This window comes from Bombina bombina, chromosome 12 (assembly GCF_027579735.1).
Source record: "Bombina bombina isolate aBomBom1 chromosome 12, aBomBom1.pri, whole genome shotgun sequence".
NCBI classification, from domain to species: Eukaryota; Metazoa; Chordata; class Amphibia; order Anura; family Bombinatoridae; genus Bombina; species Bombina bombina.
In genome coordinates this window covers 130077755-130090824 of record NC_069510.1, presented here as the reverse complement: position 1 = coordinate 130090824, position 13070 = coordinate 130077755, and the positions used below count along the sequence as shown (strand labels likewise).

The following is a 13070-nucleotide window of genomic DNA, read 5'->3' as shown; positions in this document are numbered from 1 at the left end:
TACCTGACATCAACTCTAATGATATCAAAAGATGGTATCACCAATAAAATTATTAGCATGTTATAGAATAATAATAATGCTATAAAATTATGATCTGTTACTTGTTGCGCTAAAGCTTCTAACCAAAAAGTTGAAGCTGCAGCAACATCCGCTAAAAATATAGCAGGTCTAAGAAGATTACCTGAACATAAGTAAGCTTTTCTTAGAAAAGATTCAATTTTCCTATCTAAAGGATCCTTAAATGAAGTACTATCTGCCATAGGAATAGTAGTACATTAGCAGGAGTAGAGACAGCCCCATAACCTTAGGGATTTTTGTCCCAAAAAACTCTAATCTGTCAGATGGCACAGGATATAATTTGCTTAAACGTCTAGAAGGAGTAAATAAATTACCCAAATTATTCCATTCCCTGGAAATTACTTCAGAAATAGCATCAGGGAGATAAAACACTTCTGGAATAACTACAGGAGATTTAAAAACCTTATTTAAACGTTTACATTTAGTATCAAGAGGACCAGAATCCTCTATTTCTAATGCAAATAACACTTCTTTAAGTAAAGAACGAATAAATTCCATCTTGAACAAATACAAAGATTTATCAGCATCAACCTCTGAGACAGAAACCTCTGAACCAGAAGAACCATTATCAGTATCAGAATGATGATGTTCATTTAAAAATTCATCTGAAAAAAAGAGAAGTTTTAAAAGACTTTTATGTATACTAGAAGGAGAAATAACAGACATAGCCTTCTTAATGGATTTAAAAAATAAAATCTCTTATGTTATCAGGAACACTCTGAAAATTAGATGTTGACGGACAGCAACAGGTAATGTAACAGTACTAAAGGAAATTTTATCTGCATTAATAAGTTTGACATGACATGCAATACAAATAACAGCTGGAGAAAACAGATACCAAAAGTTTATAGCAGACTTAGCTTGGTAGCTCCAGCACTGTGCAGTGATTTTCCTGTAGTATCTTCTGACTCAGTTGCAACGTGGAACATCTTGCAATATGTAAAAGAAAAAAACAACATATAAAGCAAAATTGATCAAATTCCTTAAATGAATGGGAAAAAAATGCCAGTGAACAAGCTTCTAGCAACCAGAAGCAATAAATAATGAGACTTAAATAATGTGGAGACAAAAATGACGCCCATATTTTTTAGCGCCAAAAAAGACGCCCACATTATTTGGCGCCTAAATGCTTTTGGCGCCAAAAATGACGCCACATCCGGAACGCCGACATCTTTGACGCAAAATAACGTCAAAAAATGACGCAACTTCCGGCGACACGTATGACGCCGGAAACGGAAAAGAATTTTTGCGCCAAAAAAGTCCGCGCCAAGAATGACGCAATAAAATGAAGCATTTTCAGCCCCCGCGAGCCTAACAGCCCACAGGGAAAAAAGTCAAATTTTTGAGGTAAGAAAAAATATGATAATTCAATGCATAATCCCAAATATGAAACTGACTGTCTGGAAATAAGGAAAGTTGAACATTCTGAGTCAAGGCAAATAAATGTTTGAATACATATATTTAGAACTTTAAAAATAAAGTGCCCAACCATAGCTTAGAGTGTCACAGAAAATAAGACTTACTTACCCCAGGACACTCATCTACATGTTTGTAGAAAGCCAAACCAGTACTGAAACGAGAATCAGTAGAGGAAATGGTAAATATAAGAGTATATCGTCGATCTGAAAAGGGAGGTAAGAGATGAATCTCTACGACCGATAACAGAGAACCTTATGAAATAGACCCCGTAGAAGGAGATCACTGCATTCAATAGGCAATACTCTCTTCACATCCCTCTGACATTCACTGCACGCTGAGAGGAAAACCGGGCTCCAACTTGCTGCGGAGCGCATATCAACGTAGAATCTAGCACAAACTTACTTCACCACCTCCCTTGGAGGCAAAGTTTGTAAAACTGATTTGTGGGTGTGGTGAGGGGTGTATTTATAGGCATTTTAAGGTTTGGGAAACTTTGCCCCTCCTGGTAGGAATGTATATCCCATACGTCACTAGCTCATGGACTCTTGTTAATTACATGAAAGAAAAGTCTATCCCTGTAATGTAAAGTTCTCTCAATACATGAGGGACAAAAACAGAATTTATGCTTACCTGATAAATTACTTTCTCCAACGGTGTGTCCGGTCCACGGCGTCATCCTTACTTGTGGGATATTCTCTTCCCCAACAGGAAATGGCAAAGAGCCCAGCAAAGCTGGTCATATGATCCCTCCTAGGCTCCGCCTACCCCAGTCATTCGACCGACGTACAGGAGGAAATATGCATAGGAGAAACCATATGATACCGTGGTGACTGTAGTTAGAGAAAATAATTCATCAGACCTGATTAAAAAAACCAGGGCGGGCCGTGGGCCCGACACACCGTTGGAGAAAGTAATTTATCAGGTAAGCATAAATTCTGTTTTCTCCAACATAGGTGTGTCCGGTCCACGGCGTCATCCTTACTTGTGGGAACCAATACCAAAGCTTTAGGACACGGATGAAGGGAGGGAGCAAATCAGGTCACCTAAATGGAAGGCACCACGGCTTGCAAAACCTTTCTCCCAAAAATAGCCTCTGAAGAAGCAAAAGTATCAAATTTGTAAAATTTGGCAAAAGTGTGCAGTGAAGACAAAGTCGCTGCCTTACATATCTGTCAACAGAAGCCTCGTTCTTGAAGGCCCATGTGGAAGCCACAGCCCTAGTGGAGTGAGCTGTGATTCTTTCAGGAGGCTGCCGTCCGGCAGTCTCATATGCCAAACGGATAATGCTTTTAAGCCAAAAAGAAAGAGAGGTAGAAGTTGCTTTTTGACCTCTCCTTTTACCAGAATAAACAACAAACAAAGAAGAAGTTTGTCTGAAATCTTTAGTGGCCTCTAAATAGAATTTTAGAGCACGGACTACGTCCAAATTGTGTAACAAACGTTCCTTCTTTGAAACTGGATTCGGGCACAAAGAAGGTACAACTATCTCCTGGTTAATATTCTTGTTGGAAACAACTTTCGGAAGAAAACCAGGCTTAGTACGCAAAACCACCTTATCTGCATGGAACACCAGATAGGGCGGAGAACACTGCAGAGCAGATAACTCAGAAACTCTTCTAGCAGAAGAAATTGCAACCAAAAACAGAACTTTCCAAGATAATAACTTAATATCTACGGAATGTAAGGGTTCAAACGGAGCCCCTTGAAGAACTGAAAGAACCAGATTAAGACTCCAGGGAGAAGTCAAAGGTCTGTAAACAGGCTTGATTCTAACCAGAGCCTGAACAAACGCTTGAACGTCTGGCACAGCTGCCAGCCTTTTGTGAAGTAAAACAGATAACGCAGAAATCTGTCCCTTCAGAGAACTTGCAGATAATCCCTTCTCCAAACCCTCTTGTAGAAAGGATAAAATCCTAGGAATTTTAATCTTGTTCCATGGGAATCCTTTAGATTCACACCAATAGATATATTTTTTCCATATCTTATGGTAAATTTTTCTAGTTACAGGCTTTATAGCCTGAATCAGAGTATCTATTACAGAATTTGAAAACCCACGCTTTGATAAAATCAAGCGTTCAATCTCCAAGCAGTCAGTTGGAGAGAGACCAGATTCGGATGCACGAATGGACCTTGAACAAGAAGGTCCTGTCTCAAAGGTAGCTTCCATGGTGGAGCCGATGACATATTCACCAGGTCTGCATACCAAGTCCTGCGTGGCCACGCAGGAGCTATCAAGATTACCGAAGCCCTCTCCTGGTTGATCCTGGCTACCAGCCTGGGAATGAGAGGAAACGGTGGGAAAACATAAGCTAGGTTGAAGGTCCAAGGTGCTACTAGTGCATCTACTAGAGTCGCCTTGGGATCCCTGGATCTGGACCCGTAACAAGGAACCTTGAAGTTCTGACGAGACGCCATCAGATCCATGTCTGGAATGCCCCATGATTGAGTTATTTGGGCAAAGATTTCCGGGTGGAGTTCCCACTCCCCCGGATGGAATGTCTGACGACTCAGAAAATCCACTTCCCAATTTTCCACCCCTGGGATGTGGATTGCAGACAAGTGGCAGGAGTGATCCTCCGCCCATTGAATTATCTTGGTCACTTCCTCCATCGCCAGGGAACTTCTTGTTCCCCCCTGATGGTTGATATATGCAACTGTCGTCATGTTGTCTGATTGAAACCTTATGAATTTGGCCTTTGCTAGATGAGGCCAAGCTTTGAGAGCATTGAATATCGCTCTTAGTTCCAGAATGTTTATCGGGAGAAGAGATTCTTCCCGAGACCATAGACCCTGAGCCTTCAGGGGTTCCCAGACCGCGCCCCAGACCGCGCCCCAGCCCACCAGACTGGCGTCGGTCGTGACAATGACCCACTCTGGTCTGCGGAAGCTCATTCCCTGTGACAGATTGTCCGGGTTCAGCCACCAACGGAGTGAATCTCTGGTCCTTTGATCTACTTGAATCGTCAGAGACAAGTCTGTATAATCCCCATTCCACTGTTTGAGCATGCACAGTTGTAATGGTCTTAGATGAATTTGTGCAAAAGGAACTATGTCCATTGCTGCAACCATCAATCCTATTACTTCCATGCACTGCGCTATGGAAGGACGAAGAACAGAATGAAGAACCTGACAAGAGCTTAGAAGTTTTGATTTTCTGACCTCTGTCAGGAAAATTCTCGTTTCTAAGGAGTCTATTATTGTTCCCAAGAAGGGAACTCTTGTCGACGGGGAAAGAGAGCTCTTTTCTATGTTTACTTTCCATCCGTGAGATCTGAGAAAGGCTAGGACTATGTCCGTATGAGTCTTTGCTTTTGACAGAGACGACGCTTGAATCAGGATGTCGTCCAAGTACGGTACTACTGCAATGCCCCTCGGTCTTAGAACCGCTAGAAGGGACCCTAGTACCTTTGTGAAAATTCTCGGAGCAGTGGCTAATCCGAAAGGAAGTGCCACAAACTGGTAATGCTTTTCCAGAAAAGCGAATCTTAGGAACTGATGATGTTCCTTGTGGATAGGAATATGGAGGTACGCATCCTTTAAATCCACCGTGGTCATAAATTGACCTTCCTGGATGGTAGGAAGGATCGTTCGAATGGTTTCCATTTTGAATGATGGAACCCTGAGAAATTTGTTTAGGATCTTGAGATCTAGAATTGGTCTGAACGTTCCCTCTTTTTTGGGAACTATGAACAGGTTGGAGTAAAATCCCATCCCTTGTTCTCTTATTGGAACTGGATGAATTACTCCCATCCTTAACAGGTCTTCTACACAATGTAAGAATGCCTGTCTTTTTATTTGGTTTGAAGATAATTGAGACCTGTGGAACCTTCCCCTTGGGGGTAGTTCCTTGAATTCCAGGAGATAACCTTGAGAAACTATTTCTAGTGCCCAAGGATCCTGAACATTTCTTGCCCAGGCCTGAGCAAAGAGAGAAAGTCTGCCCCCCACCAGATCCGGTCCCGGATCGGGGGCCATCCCTTCATGCTGTTTTGGTAGCAGTGGCGGGCTTCTTGGCCTGCTTACCCTTGTTCCAGCCTTGCATCGGTCTCCAGGCTGGTTTGGGTTGAGAAGTATTACCCTCTTGCTTAGAGGATGTAGAAGCAGAGGCTGGTCCGTTTCTGCGAAAGGGACGAAAATTAGGCTTATTTCTAGCCTTAAAAGACCTATCCTGAGGAAGGGTGTGGCCCTTTCCTCCGGTGATGTCTGAAATAATCTCTTTCAAATCAGGACCAAACAGTGTTTTGCCCTTGAAAGGGATGTTAAGCAATTTTGTCTTGGAAGACACATCCGCTGACCAAGACTTTAGCCAGAGCGCTCTGCGCGCCACGATAGCAAACCCTGAATTTTTCGCCGCTAATCTCGCTAATTGCAAAGCGGCATCTAGAATAAAAGAGTTAGCCAATTTGAGTGCATGAACTCTGTCCATAATCTCCTCATACGAAGATTCCTTATCGAGCGACTTTTCTAGTTCTTCGAACCAGAAACACGCTGCCGTAGTGACAGGAACAATGCATGAAATTGGTTGAAGAAGGTAACCTTGCTGAACAAACATTCTTTTAAGCAAACCCTCTAATTTTTTATCCATAGGATCTTTAAAAGCACAACTATCTTCTATGGGAATAGTAGTGCGTTTGTTTAGAGTAGAGACCGCCCCCTCGACCTTAGGGACTGTCTGCCATAAGTCCTTTCTGGGGTCGACTATAGGAAATAATTTCTTAAATATAGGGGGAGGCACAAAAGGTATGCCGGGCCTTTCCCATTCCTTGTTTACTATGTCCGCCACCCGCTTGGGTATAGGAAAAACATTGGGGGGCACCAGAACCTCTAGGAACTTGTCCATCTTACATAATTTCTCTGGAATGACCAAATTGTCACAATCATCCAGAGTAGATAATACCTCCTTAAGCAGTGCGCGGAGATGTTCTAATTTAAATTTAAATGTTACAACATCAGGTTCAGCTTGTTGAGAAATTTTCCCTGAATCTGAAATTTCTCCCTCAGACAAAACCTCCCTCCTGGCCCCTTCAGATTGGTGTGAGGGTATGTCAGAAGCGTTATCATCAGCGTCCTCTTGCTCTTCAGTGTTTAAAACAGAGCAATCGCGCTTTCTTTGATAAGTAGGCATTTTAGATAAAATATTTTTAATAGAATTATCCATAACAGCCGTTAATTGTTGCATAGTAATAAGTATTGGCGCACTAGATGTACTATTGGCCTCTTGTGTGGGCAAAACTGGTGTAGACACAGAAGGGGGTGATGCAGTACCATGCTTACTCCCCTCATCTGAAGACTCATCTTGGGCACTATTATTATCTGTGGCATCATTGTCCCTACTTTGTTTGGACACCATGTCACAATTATCACATATATTTAAATGGGGAGACACATTGGCATTCATACATATAGAACATCGTTTATCTGATGGTTCAGACATGTTAAACAGGCTTAAACTTGTCAACAAAGCACAAAAAACGTTTTAAAATGAAACCGTTACTGTCACTTTAAATTTTAAACAGAACACACTTTATTACTGAAAATGCGAAAAAGTATGAAGCAATTGTTCAAAATTCACCAAAATTTCACCACAGTGTCTTAAAGCCTTAAAAGTATTGCACACCAAATTTGGAAGCTTTAACCCTTAAAATAACGGAACCGGAGCCGTTTTTACATTTAACCCCTATACAGTCCCAGGAATCTGCTTTGCTGAGACCCAACCAAGCCCAGAGGGGAATACGATACCAAATGACGCCTTCTATAAGCTTTTTCAGTGGATCCTAGCTCCTCACACATGCATCTGCATGCCTTGCCTTCCAAAAACAACTGCGCATTAGTGGCGCGAAAATGAGGCTCTGCCTATGACTAGAGAAGGCCCCCATCTGAAAAAAGGTGTCCATACAGTGCCTGCCGTTTTTTAACAACAATCCCCAAGATTATAATAACTATAAAGCGCTATAATCTGTCAAATATGCTTAGCAAGTAATCGTTTTAGCCCAGAAAAATGTCTACCAGTTTTTTAAGCCCTTATAAAGCCTTTATTCTTTTACTTAATCTAAGAAAATGGCTTACCGGTCCCCATAGGGAAAATGACAGCCTTCCAGCATTACCAAGTCGTGTTAGAAATGTGGCCATCATACCTCAGGCAGAAAAGTCTGCCAACTGCTTCCCCCAACTGAAGTTACTTCATCTCAACAGTCCTGTGTGGAAACAGCAATCGATTTTAGTAACGTCTGCTAAAATCATCTTCCTCTCACAAACAGAAATCTTCTTCTCTTTTCTGTTTCAGAATAAATAGTACATACCAGCACTATTTTAAAATAACAAACACTTGATTGAAGAATAAAACTACATTTAAACACCAAAAAACTCTTAGCCATCTCCGTGGAGATGTTGCCTGTGCAACGGCAAAGAGAATGACTGGGGTAGGCGGAGCCTAGGAGGGATCATATGACCAGCTTTGCTGGGCTCTTTGCCATTTCCTGTTGGGGAAGAGAATATCCCACAAGTAAGGATGACGCCGTGGACCGGACACACCTATGTTGGAGAAAAGGGATTGGTGGTTCCACATTAGCATTAAAACATAAAGTACATGTAACATCCTGCAGGGCCTCTTGGTCCATCTTTATTCACTAATAAACAGGATAAATAATTAAACATATTTTATTTAGAAAATACCCCTAAAAAAAAAAACGTTACTGTTCCTTTAAATTTTAAAATGAAACTGCTTTATTAAGGGGGGAGAGAAGTGCTATTCAGATGCATATGTCCAGGTCAAATTCTTTCATTTGACTCAAACTTTAACAACCTCTACACCTGAGCTTAGCTTTGCTGAGGTGCTTACCTGCCTGACTGAAAACGGAGTGACTATCCTGCTAGAAAATCCGGACTCAACTGCTATTCTTTCTGAATTGAAGACCGGTAACCGATATTCAGTTAATGACTGTGATGCAGCTAGCTCCGCTCCGTAACACAGGAAGTGGGGGGAAAAAGGCTTGCAACAGAAAATGCCGCCTCAGCTTACCTCGCCCATCGTGGGCATTCTAACGTTAACCTCCCGATCGGCTAAAAATATTACCCAAGCCGCAGTGAGTAAGAAATAATTAAAAAACCACCTCTGAGCCATCTCTCCTCATCCCCAGTGCCTGCTATTGCTGCCAATAAATTATACCCCAAACATAGGTGAATGTCTCTTGTCCCACAACTATGATGTAAAGTGCCATCCTTCTATTTTCTGTAATCTGTCCCAGAAAAATTAAAGTTAGCACTTACCTTTAGACTTCTGCCAGGCAGCATGGCAGCTCACTAGGTTTGAGAAGGCCAGTTTTCCCTCACATGGCTTGCACGATTATAGCAGCATTAAATACATGGGATGCGCAGTGAGAATTGTACCCCACAAGTTCCCATTGCTTGAAAGCCACCACTGCTCTACTGAAGAGACTGATATGGACTACGGCTACACCATAGGACAAAGCAGTACAATCTTGCACTGCTAAAAAATAATAAAATCTTGATTGAAGAATCTTCTTTCTAACACCTAAACTTTACCACTTCCTTGCTCTAACATAGGCAAAGAGAATGACTGGGGTTGGAGGGAAGGGAGGTGATATTTAACAGCTTTGCTGTGGTGCTCTTTGCCGCCTCCTGCTCGGCAGGAGTGATATTCCCAATAGTAATTAGATGATCCGTGGACTCACCGTGTCATTAGAAAGAAATGTACATTTCTCTATGATCTGTGTTATAGGCGAAACATTTAACCAACTATTCCAGTTTGTGAGTAGGAGAGGTGTTAACTCAGAGCATATTGCCATTAATGAGATACCTTATTATGGTGTTATATAGAGAGGTAATGGTGCAGAGTTTTACATAAGTGACACAGCGCACACCCCCACTCACACACACTAGCAATAGTGCAGAGCGTCTGACCGTAAAAATAAATATATAACAGGGAGGTGATAGTGCAAAGTTTAAGATGACTGCTACACAGTACATTCCCCTACCTGTGTAAGGGTGAGACAATACTCCCAAGCTGCCTTCCCCGGTGTGTGTGCAAGGGGCACATACACACAGTGAATTCACTGCTTGGGACATACTCACACAGCATGGAGAAGGGGGCATGACCTTATGCAAAACTTTCTACCTTTCAGAATGCTGAGAATTAGAGTCTAGAACTGCAGTGGCACAATATTGAGAGTGAAACAGTGAACTACAACATTCCAGAATGCTAAGTAATTCCCAGAATACTGAGCTACATTAAGGAGATTAAAAGAAAAAACAAACAAACAAATAAAAAATGGACATTCAATTGTCTTTTTTTCTGCAGTTTGTACTGAAAGTGGGGGTGGATGCACCCCTCCCCCCAAGGATGCCAATACACACAAATAAACTAAGGTAATACTAACGTGAGCTACAAACAGGAGAGAGCATAGCCCTCATCCACATAGCTGGACCCATTTTCACTTTATACTGTTCTTAAATTAGTGATCAGTAAGAGTATTTCTCTACTAGTTCCATTCATAACCTTACCATCGGATATACTAGACTCTTGGAACATGGTTTCAAAATCTTGATGGATTTCTGCAAATGTTGGTCTTTCTCCAGGACTCCACTGCCAGCCTGTGAAGACAACACAATATAACAAATACATGGAACTGAAACGGTTTACCGTGCAACCATTTACATTCAAAGAACTGAATAGGCCCCAAAATATCCAAAAGGGCCCCCTTTAAAGTATTAGTAAAGAAGTACAGTTTTTTTAATGGGGTAATGGGGAAGATATTTATTTTCTGTAAGTAAACAAAAAATGTGACATGTTCCTAGAATAAAAGGCTGAAGATCGAATACAGCCCCAGGTCTACAAGTTTCCCAATAATAAAGTATGATCATCATTTTAGAATAAATATCTGTATGTCGCTAATATCGACAAAACATCTTAAATTTGTGAGTTTCTCTTCAACATCCCCAAATCTGCTGCAGGAATAGAACTGGTCATTGAATAAAAAAACAGTTGTGAGTGAACATACATGCCCTCATCAGTTCATATACTTTTTCTGGACATCCTTCCGGTCGGTCCATGCGATAATCTTTCTCAAGTAGCTCATAAACTTGTGAAAGATCAATTCCAGGATATGGAGACATGCCATAGGTCGCGATTTCCCAAAGTAGGACACCAAACGCTGAAAACGAAAATTAAAATAAAAGTGCAACGCAATCAGCATGCAGAAATGACAAATGTATCATACAGCTAACATTTTTAAAGGGACATTTAACTAAAAATGTTATTCTTCATATAATTTTGTGCAGTAAAACGAAAAAACACTTTGATTATTCATTTTTGTCTGTTTTACCCCCTGCCCCCTCCAGAGATGATGCAGGTTTTAAAACTTGACCCTGCATCATGCTACATAACACTTGCTTGATATAATTTATATATTTGGCTAACTGATGAGGAGATAAGGTAAACATACTAATTTTCAAAGGGGGTATGCGATTGTATGACAATACAATGCAAATGTTACTAATAGAATTACAGTGAATGCTTTTAATATATGTTTTGTAAGCGGATCTTCTGTAATGTGTGTATATATTAAGCATATATAAAACATTACATACACAGCAGCAATGTACTAATGCAAGAAGGCATAGGACATTTAAAGGACAGTTTACCCTAATTTTTTCTCCCCTTTAATTTGTTCCCAATGCTCCATTTAGCCTTCTGGAGTGTATTATTTGTTTACAAATATATCCTTTCTATCCTTTTTGGCTTTTTCAATAGTTGTATTCTGCCTACATTGAAAGTTTCAATACTTAAGTATAGGCTACAGAAAAGCTATGCAAACATAGCCAGCAGAATAAATTACACTCCCAGTGGGTGGTAGGAGAGTTAAGAAATAAAATGTTAATTTTTCAATTGTTCTCTCTAAGGTCCCGATAGTCAAAGATTCTCCAGCTTGGAGAGAGAAATTTTAGTTCAGACTTCACAGGGGCTGGAGTCACTGAATTTTCAAAAGAAAAAGGGTGGAAATCTCCAGCATGATGAGATCTCTCTCATTTATGTATGTGAGATTAGCCCAGTGCTGTGTGATATGAAAATTGTGTTACACCTAAACTTTGTGCTTTGTATTTTATATTACTATACATTTCAGATTGGGTTCTTTCAGTATTAATGTATTTAAGCACTGCACTTTCTCATTTGTATTTTAATACATTTAAATTTTGATATAGCACTGATTTTACACATTCTGATTATGCTTTGAAAATGTCTGTATTACTTTAATAACTTAGGAACATACTTTGTATATTTCTGTGTATCTTTTACAAAATTCATTGCACTTTGTATCCCAGAGAGCTTCATTACATTCCATGGAAGGCATCTCTCATCTCTCTAGGGTTTCCAGGTTCCTCCCCTTTACTTAGAATATTCAGTGAGTTCTGCCCCTGATATGTATTTACTATAATATCTCTCCAAACTAGATAATGTTTGATTATCTGGCTCATAGAAAGTAATTGTGCTCTCTGGGAAACTGAAGCTGACAGTTTTTCAGTTTTTAATTTAAATAAAAGACATGCAAAGTACAATCTAATTTGTAAAAGATACACAGAAATTGTGAAAGAATAATCAGAATTTGTAAAACCACAATCCTAAATACAATGCTGTATACAAAAAAATACAAAAAAGAAAGTGCAAAGTTTAAATGTAATAAAATTGAATCTGAAGTGTAAAGTATAAAATAGAAAGGACAAAGAGTAAATACAGCAGAACTGTCATGTCATGCAGTGCTATATTGCACTTGGCATGTCTATCCTTCACGTTCAGATATGCAGGGAAAGCCCTTTGGAGAAGTAAAGCAAAGTTTGCCTTTTGAAAAAATAAGGAAATCTGATATCCCTGCAAGCTCAACTCATTTGATGGGTTGTAGTGTCAAATAGCAAAATCAGCTATTTTGCATACAAAATAAATATAAAGTAGCAATTTCTCATACATTTAATACTCTGCAGCTGGTATAACAAGCCATTAGAAACATTAAAGGGACATGAAACCCACAAATTTTCTTTCATGAATCAGATAGAGAATACAATTTTAAACAACATTCCAATTTACCTCTATTATATAATTTCCTTCATTCTTTAGGTATCCTTTGTTAAAGAAATAGCAATACACATGGGTAAACCAATAACATGATGCATCTATTTGAAGTCACAATCAGCAGCTACTGAGCATATTTAGACATACTAGTCAACAAAGGATATCAAAAGAATGAAGCAGATTAGATAAAAGACGTAAATTGGAAAGTTGTTTAAAACTGTATGCTCTGTCTGAATCATGAAAGAAAAAAAAAATGGGTTTCATGTCTCTTTAAGGAAAAATCTATTTCCATTTAAGAACCAAAAAGTTTTATGCCGAAGCTGCAGGTCACAAAATAATAAAACAGTTACGGATAGATTACAAGTTGTGCGTTAGGCTGAAAAAGCAGCGTCAAGAGGTCCGAACGCTGCTTTTTCACTACCGCTGCTATTACGAGTCTTGCAGTTTTAGGGGCACTGTACACTTCTTTGACCTTAGCACAAAATGACTTACG

The 13070-nt window shown here is 40.0% G+C and overlaps 1 protein-coding gene across 2 annotated transcripts in view; it reads right to left on the bottom strand.

Annotated features, from left to right (window-relative positions):
• ABL1 (ABL proto-oncogene 1, non-receptor tyrosine kinase) overlaps positions 1-13070 on the bottom strand; it is a 476499-nt gene that overhangs the window by 22676 nt on the left and 440753 nt on the right. For both annotated transcript variants that reach the window (XM_053695985.1, XM_053695986.1), the window contains exons 8-9: positions 10515-10667; positions 10018-10107 (exon numbers count right to left, since the gene is read on the bottom strand). In XM_053695985.1, coding sequence (XP_053551960.1) covers positions 10018-10107; positions 10515-10667 — 243 coding nt within the window. The remainder of the gene's footprint in view (positions 1-10017; positions 10108-10514; positions 10668-13070) is intronic.